Source organism: Lathamus discolor, chromosome 5, assembly GCF_037157495.1.
Source record: "Lathamus discolor isolate bLatDis1 chromosome 5, bLatDis1.hap1, whole genome shotgun sequence".
NCBI lineage: Eukaryota > Metazoa > Chordata > Aves > Psittaciformes > Psittacidae > Lathamus > Lathamus discolor.
The window spans coordinates 16,486,834-16,503,496 of NC_088888.1; the positions used below are offsets into that span (position 1 = coordinate 16,486,834).

At 48.3% G+C, this 16,663-nt stretch overlaps 1 protein-coding gene across 2 annotated transcripts; it reads left to right on the forward strand.

Moving 5' to 3' along the window:
• The first annotated feature begins 2,490 nt into the window (after positions 1-2,490).
• On the forward strand, positions 2,491-16,367 carry ZFP36L2 (ZFP36 ring finger protein like 2). Of its 2 annotated transcripts, XR_010612890.1 has the most exons (3): positions 2,491-2,760; positions 3,266-8,589; positions 9,148-16,367. XR_010612890.1 is itself a non-coding variant. In XM_065679896.1 (2 exons), exons 1-2 carry the CDS (start codon positions 2,710-2,712, stop codon positions 4,667-4,669), a joined length of 1,455 nt encoding a protein of 484 aa, XP_065535968.1. In that variant the 5' UTR covers positions 2,491-2,709; the 3' UTR covers positions 4,670-16,367. The 2 variants fall into 2 exon arrangements, 1 of the variants encoding a protein (XP_065535968.1); XM_065679896.1 differs by having other exon boundaries at positions 3,266-16,367.
• Positions 16,368-16,663: the final 296 nt, after the last annotated feature.

A 16,663-nucleotide genomic window follows, 5' to 3' on the forward strand; every position in this document is an offset into this window, starting at 1 on the left:
TTTCCAGCATTTTTCAACCAGTGTAGCAACAGGTTTATAGTAGAAAATAACCAGAACTTTGATTTGTAGTATCAGAACTGCAGTGTGGCTGTGTGACCCTGCTCAATAAGACTATCAGTAAGAGCATTGCCCTTTTTATTTTATTGGATGGAATTTAAAATGCACATGCATATATGTTCAACTGGATAAACGCAGAGAGGTAACGGCACAGTAATAGGTCTACAGTGAACACAAAATTTCAGTAACTTTGTGAAGCAGTGACAACTTTGGTTAATCAGTAAACCAAATAAGCGCCTTTTATCTTGGGTTTGAAATGCCACCGCAACCTTCTTGTCCCGCCTCGGTTTATAGCGAGCAAATAAAACTGTATCAGCACACATACGTTTAACTACGCACCACTGGTGACCTGAGTTACTATATAACTACTCAATCAAGAGCCTTTAAACCCTAAGCAGCAATCGCAGAAGTTTAGCAAAATCCTTCAGTGGAGTACTTATCAGCTACCTGTGATCAAAGTCGATTTATGGAAGCATTCCCCCAGATGATGATGACACACTGCTCCCTGCATTAGTGTCAGCATCCCATGCTGTTTCCTCCATTCTGGAGCGGGCAAGATCTGCTCTGAAGGGGCTGTTTTCATCACACGGATGATGAAACAAGGGTGGGGTGATGCGGGGTTGCTGGGAAACTATTGTCGTTCCCGGCCCCGCTTCCAGGTGCTTCCCCATCACGGAGCAGCGCTTTGCGCTCTCTCGGGAGCTGCGCCCGCCCGCTGGGCTGAGGGAAGTACCGGAAGCATGAATCCACCGCTCCGCGTTCCAGTAGCCCCTCGGGAAGGCAGAGCAGGGTCCCGCGGTGCGGGCACTAGGGGGAGGCAGAGCCCTGCTCCGCCGCCCGCTCAGCCGGGAATGGGGGAGGAGGGAAACGGACGGGGACGGGGAGAAGGAAGTTGAGCTGGTGAGAGGTGGTGTGGCCGAAGTGGCGGGATTCGGGAAGAGGCGAGGTTTGGGCATGTTATTCCCAACCTCCTCGTCTTTCCCGGGTGGATTTTCCATCTTTGTTGCAAACCTCAGCCCTAACGTCGCGGGCAGGCTTGTTGCTCCGTAGCGGTTCCCAGGGCAGAGCAGCAGCCGGGTGCGGTCGCTGCCGCCGGGGAAAAGGTCTGTGTGGGGACGTGGAGGAAGGGTAAGCAAACGGAACATGAGCCCCAGGGCTGCGGGGTGGCGAGTGAACACCCGATGTGAAGTGCCCTAATACACCTCCCCCCGCCCCCGCAGTTGTTCTCCTTCGCAAATGTGCTTTCAAAGCGCAGGGTTCCTGCTTATGTTTGCACCCTTGGATTTCCATGGCTCGGAAGCGAGAGAGGATCAAACGCGTCTGCGAGCTTTAGCAACAATAAAACTTTACAAGCCCGTCCGTTTTCCTTTCCCCATTTGTCCCGGGACTGAGCAAACGCGGGGAAGGGGGAGGGGAACGGACGACGCCAAAGGTTCAGATCCGCGGCCTCCACCGCCTTCCCCTCCGCATTTGAGCGGCCTTATCTGAGCGGAGGGGCGGAGCGGGCTGTTTTGCCTTGGCCGGCAGCCTGCTCGCTCCCGCCCGGGAACAGCCCCGCCGACACGGGCCTGCCGCTGCCTTCGCCCGCGGCATCGCGACGGCGGGTCGGGGGCCGCGACAGGGACCGGCGGAAGGCGGGCGCAGCGCCGGATGGTCAAATCGCTGTGGCAGAGAATTGGGGAGGGGGGGAGGGGGAAGGAATCCGTAGACGGGGGCGGGCCAGGCGATGACGGGCCCAGCCGGTGCGGCGTTAAAGCCGCATTGGCTCCGCGCCTGCCTGCCAACCTCTACCGAACTCGAAACAGAAACAAAAACAAACTCAAATCTCCGCCCCCCTCCCCCCCCCCCCCCCCCAAAAAAAAATACCAAACAAACAAACAAAAAGAAGCGACCGGGTCCGGACGCGCAGCCCGAGGCCAGCAGCCGCCCCGCCAGTCGCACCAGGGCAGCTCGGGCCCGACCTTTGTTTCAAACCAATTACGTGGCAAAAATTTATTTTCGGCGGGGCGGGACGAAGAGGTGTCCCCTCCGCACCGCGCACCGGCCTCAGCTCGGCGGCAGCCTCTACCCGCCCGGGGAGGCATCGCGGACGACTCCCGTCGCTGGAAGGAAGGGGGCTATGGCCGCAGCAACCGTGCCGGTGTCTCGGGAAGGGCACGAAGGGCGCTTAGCAGGGCCCCAGCTCTTTCGTGCCAGTTCCGTGCCCTGCGCGGCCCAGCTCCGTCCCCTCTTGCCCTCGCTGTGCGCGCACTCAACTTCGGGGGCACCGGTGTCTAGCAGAGGGTAGCACCCATCGGACACGACTCCCAGCTCAGCCCACCACTCGAACCCCGGCACCCTGCGCGACTTGGGCGGTCCCGCCGGGCGGCGCGGGGCCTGCCGGGCGGGGCGGAGAGGAGAACCGCCCCGCGGGCCTTGGCGGCGGCGTTTATATGGAGGCGGCGCGAAGAGCCGCGGAGTTCCCGCAGTTGGCTTGCTGTTGTGTAGTTGTTGTCGCGATTCTTGGCCCGGCACCCGCCGGGAAGACGACGGGACCATTTCGGATCTCAAGCAAACGGCCACCTCCTGTCTAGTCGTGGCTTTTCCAAACCCTCCGAGGAGAGCGGGATCTTTTGGTCCTTCCTGTATTTCCGACCATTACAGGATCTAGAAATGTCGACGACGCTTCTATCTGCCTTCTACGACATTGACTTCTTGTGCAAGGTAGGGAGAAAGAGTGTGATCCTCAGGCGCGACCCTGGCCGGTGCCGCGGTTTGGCGGGAGTTGCTCGGGCTGGGGTTGGACCTGCCCGGGACGGGACTGGACGGGGCGGTTGGCGGGCTCTGCGGGGCGGGCTGCCTCCTGACAACTGACGGGCTACGGGAGCGCGTGTCCCGCTGCAAGGCGGCCGATGTAAGGCTGCGAGCCCCAGAGCTACGGGGGCTTCTGGGGTGTTTTTTTACTCTGGAGCCGCTCGCCGCCGGCCGTGCTCTGCCGAGAGGAACTTTGTAAAAGTTGCTTGTGCGGCAAAGCCTGCGAAGGGCCTCTTTGCTGCTCTGCCCGCCCGCTCCGGCGCTTGCCGCGGTCCCACGTTGGGGCCAGAGGGCGGTGCGATCCCCGCCTGCCCCCCGGGTTGCTGCGGAGGGGCCGCTGGCCTGGCGGTCACCGTGCAACCCCTTCTCTCTTCTCTGCTATCTTCTCCTCCCTCCCTTTCCCCCGCCCTGGCAGACGGAGAAGTCCCTGACCAACCTCAGCAGCATGCTGGACAAGAAGGCCGTGGGGACCCCGGTGACCTCCCCCAGCTCCAGCTTCGCGCCGGGCTTCCTGCGGCGGCACTCCACCAGCAACCTACCGGCGCTGGCCGGCGGGTCCAAATTCCCCAGCCCTGCCGGCTCTAGCTCTTCCTCCACATCTTCCTCCTCCTCTTCCTCCTCCTCCTCGTTCGGCAGCCTGAAGGAGACGGGCTCCGGCGGAGGCGGCAGCAGCAGCAGTCCCACGGCCCTGCTTAACAAGGATAACAAGTTCCGGGACCGCTCCTTCAGCGAGAACGGCGAGCGGAGCCAGCACCTCATGCAGCAGCTCCAACAGCAGCAGCAGGCGGCGGCGGCCGGCAAGGGGGGCGGCTCCGGTGGCGGCGGCGGGGCCCCCATCAACTCGACGCGCTACAAGACGGAGCTTTGCCGCCCCTTCGAGGAAAGCGGCGCCTGCAAGTACGGCGAGAAGTGCCAGTTCGCCCACGGCTTCCACGAGCTGCGCAGCCTCACTCGCCACCCCAAATACAAGACCGAGCTCTGCCGTACTTTCCACACCATCGGCTTCTGCCCCTATGGCCCGCGCTGCCACTTCATCCACAACGCCGACGAGCGCCGCCCGGCGCCCGGCGGGGGCACGACCGCCCCTCCTCCCGCCGCCGGCGCGGGGTCTCACCACCACCCTCACCACACTCCTCCGCACCCCGCCGGCAGCACCGGGGACCTCCGCGTGTTTGCCCCCCGCGACCACACGTTGGGCGGCGGCGGGTTCGGGCACCCGCGCAGCGGGGAGCGGCCTAAGCTGCACCACAGCCTGAGCTTCTCCGGGTTCTCCGCCCACCACCACCACCAACCGCCGCACCCCCACGGCGCCGCCCCGCCGCCGCCCGGGGGTCGCCTTGATGCCGCCCTGCTGGAGAACCCCGGCGGGTCGCGCACGCCGCCGCCGCCCGCTTCTGCGTCGTACTGCGAGGAGCTGCTGTCGCCGGCCTGTGCTAACAACGCCTTCGCCTTCTCGGGGCAGGAGCTAGGCAGCCTCATCGCCCCGCTCGCCCTCCACACACAGAACTTCGCTGCGGCCGCCGCCGCTGCTGCCGCCGCCGCCGCCTATTACCGCTGCCAGCAGCAGCCGCCGCCGCCGCCCGGTGGGGGCTGCCCGCCGCCCCCTGCATCGCCGCCTTTCAGCTTCCAGCCCCTTCGCCGCCTCTCGGAGTCGCCCGTGTTCGACGCGCCGCCCAGTCCCCCGGACTCCCTCTCCGACCGGGAGAGCTACTTGAGCGGCTCCCTCAGCTCCGGCTCCCTCAGTGGCTCTGAGTCGCCCAGCCTGGACTCGGGCCGCCGTCTGCCCATCTTCAGCCGGCTTTCCATCTCCGACGACTAACAGAAAGGGAGTACCGGGGGGGGGGGCGGCCCCTCGGCTGCCAAGCAAGTGAGTTAACGAGCGAAGAAAGTGAATCCTTCTCTTCTCCTCTTCTGCCTTTTCTTTTTTTTTTTTTTTTTTATATCTATATATATACACCAAGAACTGAACAAAGGAAAAAAAGGCGTTTTGCAAAAGGGTCAAATGACACGAACTAAACAAACCTATTTTTATAGAGAGACCTTGGAAGAAGGGGATTTCTTGTTCTTTGGAGACAAGTTCTGATCCACACCAGCAGCAGCCATTCCATCTCTGTTCAGAAAGAGGAGAGAAGAAAACAAAGATAAAAGCATTATAAAACACACCACCGTAAAGCAACAAACAATCCGGGGAGTGCTGGCCCTGCCTGCCCAGTGCCTCCGAACCTTCGGACACACACAGAAGGTTACAAATTGGTTCCTTTCAATGCAGTTCAGATAAAATGCAGAAACATGAAACCTGTAAAACCTGTCAGCTTTTTTTTAAGGAAAAGAGGAAAAAAAAAATCCCATCATCCTGCCAAGAATATGCCTTGATAACAACCTTCTTTTTTTATATATCTATGTATTATTATTATAACATGCTAAAACCTTCATTCCAAAGTTTAATATTGGTTCCATTGCCACCACTTAGTGGATGTTTGGCTTAGAACAATTTCTGTTGTTGTTGCTTTATTTGGAAGCACTCAACTGAGTTTAGTTTGTAATTGTTGGAGAATAACTGCTGATTTTTTTTTGTTTGTTTGTTTTTTAATTTTTTAGCTGGTTTGAGTTGATTTTGCATGAATGAGTCACTGCACAACAACTCAAATCTGAAACTATTTAACTTATTTATTATCTTGTGAAAAGTATACATTGGTAATTTGTTCATACTGTATTTATCGGGTATGATGAAAAAAGCAATAGATATATATTCTTTTATTATGTTTAAATTATGATTGCCATTATTAATCGGCGAAATGTGGAGTGTGTTCTTTTCACAGTAATATATGCCTTTTTTTGTAACTTCACTTGGTTATTTTATTGTAAATGAGTAAAATTCTTAATTTAAGAGATTGTAATATTTATTTCATTAATTTCTTTCCTTGTTTACGTAAATCTGAAAGATTGCATGGTTTCTGTATAGAAATCGGTCTTGATGCTGTGGAAGTAGTTTGAGGGATTTCTATGGGGTTTTTGTAGAATGTAAAATGGTTGTAGCCCGTCTGAGGTGAAAAACAAATGAGAGAAAACAAGCCAGCAGCAAAAAGAGGACTGACCTCACAATCAGAGTGGCAAATTGAATCCAGACTTGTTTAACGTAACCAAAAAATATTTTTTGTTGCCTAACTTCACCAATCACACTGTGATAAAAGTCTCAGTATGTAGCAATAATTGGGGGTTCCAGTGTTAGGGTGTCTCACAGTGCCTTCTCAAGGGTCCACACTTGCCTTAAATCTCTCTCTCAACCAAACAAGTATTTTTTTTTTCTTAATGGTTGATGCGATTTGAATGTAGGGATGGGTTTTAACTGCAGCAAAATTTTGCCACTCTTGGTAAGAATGGAGGCCATCTTTGGATCTGAAACTTCCTATATACCTGAACATATCTTGTTTAAACTGAATTCCAAAACTTCGGCATTTTATTATTTTTCCTTGTGTAGAAAGTCAGGAGTTTCCTAAAACTTCCCTGGATGGTGGATGAATGAGTGGTAGCTTAGTTTTTGTTTGTACATAGGTACAGATTGAGCACTATGTACTCTTTTTGGACTACTTTAACAAGAAGTATGTTTTGAATGTAACTAAAGGATAAGTCAACTTGAGTTGTAATATATTTTTTGGGAGTCAGTTCACTACAGATTGTGTGAGACTGTAAACTTTGTACTGTAAATGTTTTGTAGTTCTCCCAATAAAGTCTTTTTGGAAAAAAAACAGTAAAAAGAGAACCCTTCCACTGTTGGAAGGCACTGAGTGTGTCTTGTGAGCTAGCACCTCACCCCAACCCTGGTCACCAGTGGATTTAGCTACAGATTAACCCAGCCTCAGCGAACTCCTGCAGCAATCCCTGGTCACTGGCCAAAGTTAATAAATGCTTCCAGAAGTTTCGGGAGTCTGTGGGTTAGCAGTGTGCTGGATCCTGCTGTTTGAATTGCTGGGCTTTGCTTCCAAAGGGTGAAGTATAGTCCTTTGTGGCTTAACAGGTGGAGCGGGTGAAGAAATCTAGTAATGGTGTTTATCAGATTGCATTGCTTACGGAGATACATGAGTGTGCTTGTTAAAGGAGAGGTGGCGGTTTGGGTGATAAAAAGGCGTAATTAAAGTTTACTGTCTGTCCCAAAAGCTTTGTTCCTCTTGCAGGAATGGGGACTTCCGCCTCGGCACTCCCTTCACCCTGCTGAGGGCATATCGCTGTTAATCGGGCTGGCATTAAATGTGTTAATCAGTTTTCAAGGCTTGGGGTTTAAACAACTTATCTTTCTGAGGGCGTATAACAAAATACTCAGTGGATTTGGTTCAGTATGTTCATTAATGCTGGAGGAATTTTAGCTAGTAACTCCGTGCTCAGGTCCCTTACTCTAGTCAGTTGCTTAAAACTTAAGTCGTGATTTCTACTGGCTTATTTTTGTTCTTCTGTCATGTTACTGATAAATGTTGTTAACATTATGACATCTCTGCACTGCCTGGACTGCCACAGGGCTTTCTATAAATACAAGGTAGAATGCAATACCAGTGCCATATGTTTGTGTAACGAACCTTAGACTGACTCTCAGTTTAAAATTAAAACAAATGTAAGCAGTGTATGACAACACAGCCTGGCTGCAGCAATCACCGTTTCTTTTTTTAATGGCTCAGTCTGACATTCTGGCTCAGAATCATTCCCTTACATTCCCAAACAGATTTCTGAAGGAACTTCTTTCTGGTGCTGCCTGCAGAGTAGCACTGAGCACTGCCAGATCCTTCCCTGGGCGTCCCTGGTGCAGGTACCATGGCTGCAAGAAGGTGTTCACCAGTATTTTGTAGAAGCAGAGAGTAGCTGTTGGTTTGACTGGTGTCTAAGCTGATGTCTTAACTAATTTTTGGGATTTTGAATCTAATTGTCAAAGCTGTTTATTAGGAGTTTTGGAGCAACCTGATCAGGTGGAAGGTGTCCCTGCCTGTGTTGGGGGCTTGGAATTGGATGAGCTTTAAGGTCCCTTGCAGCCCAACCCATTCTATGTCTTGTTTTCAGATTTTCTTTCATCCCTAGGTATGCTTTTTGCTTATCTCCCTTGCCCACCTCTGCCCCTAAGCCTGCCCTTTTTTTGCCACAGTAGATAAGGACCTTATTTATTGCTCCACCAGAACAGTACTGGTTTTCTGTTGATTGAACAGGATCTTGGTCTGAGTGCCAGGGTTGGCTTTGGTGCTTCTGGCTGGAAGAAGAGCTTTACAGCAGCTGCCCCATGTGAAACAGCTGCGCTGGTGTCAGTGCCAGTGTTCTGAGCACTGAAAAGGCTGCCAGGACAGGATGGGTGACAGCCCATGAGCGTCTCCCAGCGGGCTAGTGGCATGCCCTGCACCCTGCTCCAAGTGAATGATGTTCTGAGGCCACCCATCCTGCCCCCTGTGTTGTCTGTATCTGCAAAAGCCTACTGCAGAGCAATCTGTTGCAGCATTATGTGTTCAGAAAACGGGAAGTTCTTGAACTGGGTCGATAAATGTCTGCTTCTTGTGCTGCACAATCAAGTGTTAACCTTTAAACTGGTGATTTATATTGTTGATTTAAGCAAATGCTCTCCTGCTTTCATTTCAGAATTCAAGGAAGCATGTAAAGCTGGTCAGACAGACCATTCAGAAATGTCCTGATACTTTGCAATAAATTGATAAACTGCATAAAAGGAACCTGGTTTTCTTCGAGAACTTCGGGTTGAGAAGGAGCAATAAGGTCTCTGCTATTGCCCATTAGAAATGTGGTATTTCTCTTAGTAGTTGGGGCACTAAAATGAATTTGATGATCTGGAAAATGGGATTTTGTTAGTTATTGGTGCAGCCTGAGTCTTGCATGCTTGTTTCAGTTGATAATCTTATAGAAACTGGAGCAAAAAAAACAAGTGTAGGAATAAGGTGCAATGGTACAGACCTTGAAACAGGAATTGATTTAACATGACTAGGTATGATCATTAGGGGGTTTTCAAAGGTATCGAATCAACAGTTTGATTTTTTGGCCTAGTGCTCTTAATTTCTTCTTATTTGTGCTGGGATTCTTGGTTTGCCTTCTTCAGGTGGCATGGGTGTGCTATTAACTGGTGCTTTTGCTTTCTTTGGGCTTTGGGGGTTTGCTGCTAACCCAAGTTAATTCAGAACCTAAACGTGATTCAGCACACAGATAGATGGATTGACATCACTGAAAATACTCCCAGCAATGTGCCACAGAGTGCAGCAATGCTGCTCTTTGCTTAGCACATCATGGGTGAAGCAAGAGCTGTTTTTGCTTTACCCCCAGGCCAAGCAAAGGAGCTGGAATTACAGCACAGTCTGTACACTGATGGAAGAGGGCGATCACCACCGGAGGAGCTGGTAGGCTGCTGGATCCTCTCCCTGCTGTATTGCTGAATGCAGAATTAAGGAAACCAAAGTTAAATACACAGGCAGGGGATGAGCCCTTTTTCAGAATGTCACTTACATGTTGTGCAGCGAAGCTCTTACATTGCTTTCAAAAAGAAATTAGTCTCCTGCTCATGTTTTCATCCCATCCTATCCCATCGTTAGGTGGGCACCTAATTTTCAAAGAAGGCTCAAGATTTTCATTTTGGTCATTTTTTTGTTCCTGGTTGAGATGTACTTTTGATTTGCTAGCATAGCATTAAAGCTAAGGGGTCTGTACTATATAGTTTTAATTGTGTGGTCTGTCTTTTCTTGCTGACCTTGAGTGTAAATCTTGCTCGGAGCTCCAGGCAGTGGTGCTCTGTCATTAGGAAGACAAGGACATGTCAGGTTTTGCTTGTTTAACCTACAGAGCTCTGGAAATGGAAACTTTATTTTCTGACTCTTCAACTCAGTTCCCCAGTGGTTTAAGGCAAAGGTACTGGGTTTTGCACATTCTTGCATCTGAAGTATAGATACATTGTCCCTTTTGCCAACCCTGCGTCTGGTTGGTACCTGCCCAGAGAGGGGCAGGAATATCCTGAATGACCACAGCCAGACCTGCCTGTAAGTGTTCATCTTCTCAAGAAGTAAGTGGAGGGTTGGGATGGAAATGATACACTCAAGGTGATGCAGCAGGCTACCTGCACCAGAAGGGAGCAGTTTGTTGGCTCAGCTCTTCCCCCATCCCCTTCTGACCCACTCCCTGAGCCAGTTTGGGTCTCTGATCCAGACAGCATCCTGCACCCAGCTTGCTCCACATGGCCCAGGGTGGGTGCTTGGTCCCGGGCCACTGAAAGGTCCCCTTGCCCCCAGCCAGCTCTGACACTTATCACATCTACCTAGGGGCTGACGCACTGTGTTAACAAGGCAGAATGGGGGAAAATGGTGTTTTCTGCTGGAGTGGGTCAGTGAGGAGTGTGATGGGTTTCATTGCAGGTACGGGGAGGAGGAGGATGTAGAGCCCTGCATCCTGGTGAGGAGGCAGGTATGCTGGGATGGAAGACAAGGGGTTTCCCCACCAAGATGCTAGATTGACTTATCCCTCTTGTGTGGGTTTTGCTCCACATTGTTTCCTCCACAGTTCTTTGAGAAATTCTTGGTATGCCCATTTTAAAACTGCATTTCTATATTCTAATAATTTTGTATACAATACAATATATTGTATATTGATTATAAATGACTCACATGGACTTTGAGTATTCCTTGGAAAGATACCAACCTTTAAGGGAAGGCTTAAAATCAAAATAGGGCCTAATGAAGGTGAATGAATGTGACCATATCCCTGGACAGTTATTTTGTCTAGTTTACTAGCTATCAAATAATGATCATGTGGCAAAGCTCTGCATCTTCGGAGAAGTTCTGAATGTGAAAGGAAACACTTGTTCTCAGCTGGCTTAGATTTAGAAGGTTGTGTCGTTTTTGCAGCATATGTATTGAAGGATATTAACTTGTAAGTCTAATTGCTTTATTAATATTAAGAATTTAATATTGGAGGGGAGGGTGGAAGATGGAGATTCTTCCCTGAAGGTCTAGAGGACTTTGTCTCTGAAAAGAACTTTTTGTCTCAAAGCTTAGTCAAGCAGACACAAGTAATTTCATATCTCGTTTCAGAGAGGGATGGTGTTAATAGAAGCATTTTGGGGTGAAACACCCCCCCCCCCAGATTTGTAGGCAAAATTACCCTGACAGATCTCCTCTCTGCTGCTGAAGAGATGACATCTGAGTAATTCCTATTCTATACGCTGAGATGGGAGTACAGGGTAATTTAACCTTAATTTTTCTACCATGGTTAATAACATAAACTGGGAGCTGGATATGCTGAAATCTAAACACAAGGGTCCTATATCAATGGATTATTACCTTATCTTCTCTGAATGATGTTCACATGAATACCTGGAATCAGAGTAGCTACTCAAGATAAGAAATTGAGGGAAATTCAATAACAATAAGAGGCCTGGTAACTTACAAGATCTTGATTAGCCTTCGACTGTGCCTAGATGTTGGAAGAAAATTCCCTGTACTGTACGCAAAAAGGAGCTGAACGGCTATGTGAAAAACATTCCTTCATTGCAGAGGAGCACAAACAACTGGCTTTTGTGGTTATTAAGGCTTTCTTGTATCCACATGTATGTATATATGTGAACTTCCTGACTCTTCCATGGATGACCATTTGTGCTGTGAATGGCAGGTAGCTCTGCCCTATGCTGGTGGTCTCAGGGCTCTTGATGGCAGTGCAGTGAGAACAGGGAGCATGTGTCAGAGAGAAGGCCCAGATACTACCCTCCTTTTGGGGCAGGAGACCCCTGGGTGAGTTCATGTGTGCCCTGTGCCCGCGCCTGGTTTTGAATGCTGTTTGGCTCTGCTGCAGAAGTGGCACAGCAGTGCAGACAAGGAGGGTTCCATACAGGGTGCTGTTGTTCCATCCAGGGGGCTGAAAAGTATGCTGTAAATCTTAGATGAATTCAGTGTTAACAAATACTTGATTTTAAAAGTCAGATGAGGAATGCAGTGATTTGCCAATCCAAATGGATGCTAACCAGGAATTTGTTTTCTGCTAGATTAGTGCTCTGATTTGGACTCATTTCATGGCCTTGTGGCTATAGAACAAAAGCACGAGCGAGGGCAGAAGTTTGTAAGTACTGAGAGGCTCAGACCTCTACTTTCAGCATCAGTGCAATTTTAAATCGACTTTAACTCCCTGTGAAACCACAGGCTAAGTTCTGTTCTGTGGGTTCTTTTCTACATACATGGTTCGAATCCTAGGATGTATGAAATGATGTCCAGAGGACAGGGGAAGGCAAAGCCTCATGCAGCAAACTGTGTTGAGTTTTTTAAAGCTGAACCTGAACCTTTTGCTTCAGTTTGGCTGTGTTGTGTCTGGGGAAGTGTTACTGGGGAGATGATGTTGAGGAAAGGGAAGCCTGGCTGCCTGGAAAAGCCATCTTCCCTGGAAGTGGTGCAGAGCTCTGGGCTAGTGTCAATGTGAACATCAAGTCATGACCTCTCCTGTCTACTCGAAATATTTCTTACGGTAACCTGCATCTTAAAATGAAATTCAAGATGCAATTCAGAATTCATAGCAAAAAAGGTAATGCTAAACTGTTTGCTGCAGAAGCATCTCAAAGCAAGAAACAAGCGTCTCATTTTTGGGGTCTATCTCCAAATTGGTGGAAATCATCCTTAAAGTAATTTCAGAAAAGCAATCTGACTGGTGTGTGCAATCTACTGGTGCAAGACTAATAGTGAGAGATTTAGAAGAGGATCTTTTCAAACCATTGGTAAATACCATCTCAAAGAGGTAACATGAGTACCATGGACAATGGTGTATATAATGTATATATGATGGTATATTTTATGTCCTGAACACCAGTGTGTAGGTGTATGTCATATCCTTAAGAAGCCTTTGCTCTCACAGAGGTACAACCTATAGTCAGAGGACCTCCAGCACTTGCTGAAGAGTGGTGGTAGGCAGCAGAATGGGTCTGTTCTCCCAGCTTCCTTTTGCCAGCGTTTGACTCAGAGTATGGCTACAATTCAGTCTGGAGCAGTAAAGCCTAGAGGTGCAGGATCCTGCTCAGTCCCTTGCAGGAGATGTGTGAGTGTTCTCTAGCATATTAGAGATGTACTTGTTCCTGGCTTCGCTGATTTCAATAGTTTTATTCAGAAATACTCTTTAGCCTTGCAGAGACTGCTCCTGCATGTGATTGACATGGGCAGTTATTACTGTTATTATTAATACTATTATATTCTATTACTATTTCATTATCAATTTCCTCATGTGGCAGGGCTCTGGGAGCTCAGCTGGCCAGAGTTCTTACCATGATGTGTGCAGGACTCCCCAGTAAGCCTCTTAAAGTCTGGGAAAGCTGGTAACCTGCCAAGTGCAGGTGGCTGTCCTGCTTAGACCTCTGCCCTCAAAAAACGAAGCATTTGTTCCAGGTGTGATGCTCCCCTTCTGTCGAGCTGTTTCTTGGGCTGTAATGTGGTACTGAAACAGGCACATGCACATTGAGAAAACAAGTGGAAACATCAGTGAGGTAAAGCTCTTGGTCCTTTGCTACTGCAAAAGACTTGAAGGGGGAATGACCTGCCTGGGTTTCTTTGTTTTTTTTGTTAAGTAGCACTTTATAACGTGGAGTCTATTCACCTTACAACTGTTAAGAACTGATTGGAAAGAGCAGTTGTGGCATTCAGAGATACTGAACAGAGAGTGTTATCCAGATGAAAAAGCAAATGGTAAATGTCTTGGAAAAGCTTCCTTGAAATTACAGGAAATGTACTTACTATAACTCCAGAACTAGTAGGAGAAAAGGAAAAGGAGTGAGGGTGAAAATCAGCCAGTTGGGATTACTGTAACATAGAAACAGGCGGAACTTAATATTTCATGATTGTTTCAGCATTACATAACAAAGGACAGCATCTTATAAGTTAGAAACCACAGCATGTAAGTAGCCTTGTTGCCTTGGCTGCGTTCAGAGAAGTAAATTGTAAATAATGCTGTATGCAACTTCCTCTTCCCTTTGTACCACATCCAACATAAAATAAATAATTCATGAAAGCATTCCATATCCTACAAGCTCTTAGTATAGTTAACTTGTATGATGCAAATGGTCCATCATTTTATGAACTGGACAATTCCCAGGGATTAAAATGTTCCAACAGAACCCAATTTTGTTGAATTTGTTTGTTCTCAGTTCTCCCAATGAGCCAAATCAAGCTCAGGTGGAAATGCTTGTGCTTCAGAATGACTTTTTTTGGCCTCTTCAGGAGCCTGCTCAGTAAGGTTCCATGGGATAAAGCCCTATAGGGCAGGTTGATATTTAAGGATCACTTGCTCCAAGCTCAGGAGTGTTGTGTCCTTGACTAGAGGAAAATGCGACAGGAGGGCCAGGAGTCTTCTGTGTCGATAAGGAGCTACTGAGGAAACTTAGAAGGAAAAAGGAAGCTTTGTAAAAGGTGGAAGTGAGGACAGGCAGCCTGGGAAGAATACAGGGATGTTGTCCGGGAGCCTAGGGACCAGGTCAGGAAAGCTAAGGCCCAGTTAGAATTGCGTCTGGCCAGGGGTGTGAAAGATAACAGGAAGGGCTTCTGTAGGTATGTCACAAACAAAAGACAGATCAGGGACAACGTGGGCCCTGTCCGAAAGCTGTCAGGAGAACTGGCTACCCTGGATTTGGAGAAGGCTGGGGTTCTTAATGACTTCTTTGCCTCAGTCTTCACTGGCAAATGCTCCGACCACACCACCCAAGTACTGGAAGGCAAATGCAGGGACTGCGAGAATCAAGACCTTAGGCCCACTGCAGGCAAGGATCAGGTTTGAGATCATCTTAAGAACCTGAAGGTGCACAAGTCCGTGGGACTTGATGAAATCTATCCGTGGGTCCTGAGGGAGCCACTGTCCATCACATTCGAAAGATCATGGCAGTCAGGTGAAGTTCCTGACGACTGGAAAAAGGGAGATGTAACCCCCATTTTCAAGAAGGGGAATATGGAAGACCCTGGGACCTACAGACCCACAGTCTCATGGAGCAGATTCTCTTGGAAACCGTGCTAAGGCACATGAAAAATACGTTAAGTATGTGATTTCTAGTAGCTCTTTTTGAAGGAATTTTATTAATTCTGAGGAATGGAAATTTTGATTGATTTTTTTTTTTTTTTAACAATTCCTTGTAGTAATTAGGATGAGAGGGGTGTTCAGGTGAGTGTTGGTGCCTGTGATGATGGAGCTTTCTTATTCTCACCAGCAGTGTTTCGTAATATTGTCTGCACGTTTGTCTTGAATTTATGTTTGAATGATGGTGTGAGAGACAAAGAGTGACCAAAGCTGGGCTGCAGTGGTGGATCTGATTTTATAGAAAAGTCTTCCCCTTCAGCCTGAAGCCCTGTTGTGAAGGACTCTCTGCATTCACTCAGCACGAGAGGTATGCAGCTGGTATTTGGAGAGGGCTAAGAAAAGTTAAAAAGATAAATCCTAATTTATTGGGTAAATATCATGACCCCTGATAAATACAATTGCTTCAATGAAATGATAGGGGAAACTGCTTTCAAAGAGTAAGCTCTTGAATAAGGAGAGCTAGGAGTTGTGTTAAAGTCGCTGGGAGGACCCAGCCCTGAGAAAGCCCAAACCTTTAAAGTTGAGTGTTTTGTGCCCCCCTCTGCACCTAGATTGAGTGAAATTAATTTCTATTTGCCATGTACCAGGATGGGAGGCTCGAGGTGGGTTGTGCTGGGTTAGGAGCTGGAAGATTCTGGAAGTCCTGGAGAAAGAATTTGATTCTTGTGAGTAGTTGGTTTGGTTGGTTGTGGTTGGTTTTTTTTCCCAACTAGATTGGAGTGAATGGGAAAGGCTGGGGAAAGAGTGCCTTTCTGTCTAAGGGCAGCCTCTGATTCTCTATGCCCTACCTCCTTTGCTGAATTTGTCCTCGTTGCCCGTTTCTAGTATCATCCCTCTTCTACATGTGTCATCCCTGAACACTACCTGTGTTCAGAGATTGTCAATCCTTGAAAAAAAAACAGTTCTGCCTTGCTGTTGTCCCATTCCTGGTTGTGCTGGTGGTCGCTTGGGAAGCTGTAACTTCTTCTGTGGGCCTGGGAAGAAATTCTGTCTTCTGGGGCAGCACCAAAGCAGAAGGCAATATAGAGAAATGTGTGTCATCCCTTCTCTTGCATTCAGTTCACATCCCAATAGATAGTACGGCCTCTAGCTGCTGCTTCCCATGGCTGGGAATTCTCTGTTAATGCATATTATTGTTGTCTAGCCAACTCTGATTCAGGCCTGGCTACGGGAATCATAGGATCATAGAATGGTTGGGGTTGGAAAGGACTTTAATTGTGTCTTCACTGAAGTTGTTGAACATCCAGTTGGCTACTTCTAATCCACCACTGATTACATTGAACTATGATCTTCATATTTCCAAATACGTGGTCTCCACATTGCTTTGTAAATCTCTCTGCATTACAACAAAGCTTCTTTAACAATGTTAAACTGGCTAATGACTATAGTATCTAGCCATACGTTAGATGCCTTGTATCTCCATTGTGTATGTTCTAATTAAAAAAGCTCATCTGAAGGACCAAGTCAGGAGCATTTGTTTTATTTACCTTTTTTTCCTCTTTATTTGACTGAAGAACTTCAGAAGTGCACTGCATGTCTTTGTGCGTACTGACTGAATGTTCCCATGCCAGAGTTAGATTTGATTGCTAAAAACCAGTGTGTGGTTGCTGCGGTTTGTAGGTCTGGCCTTCCATTTAAAACTTATCAACTTCCTCAATATGTTATTCTTAGCATTAACCTTACATTTTGTCTTGCTGCTATTCCCTCATTGCAAACACGCAGCCCAGCATTAGTCACAGAAATAGCAGATTTTGGTAGT

Bases quoted from the DNA above. Each gene is read 5' to 3' on its own strand.
- ZFP36L2 (XM_065679896.1), top strand. From the start codon at position 2,710: ATGTCGACGACGCTTCTATCTGCCTTCTACGACATTGACTTCTTGTGC. The intron at 2,761-3,265 runs GTAGGGAGAAAG...CCGCCCTGGCAG, and splicing joins ACATTGACTTCTTGTGCAAG to ACGGAGAAGTCCCTGACCAA.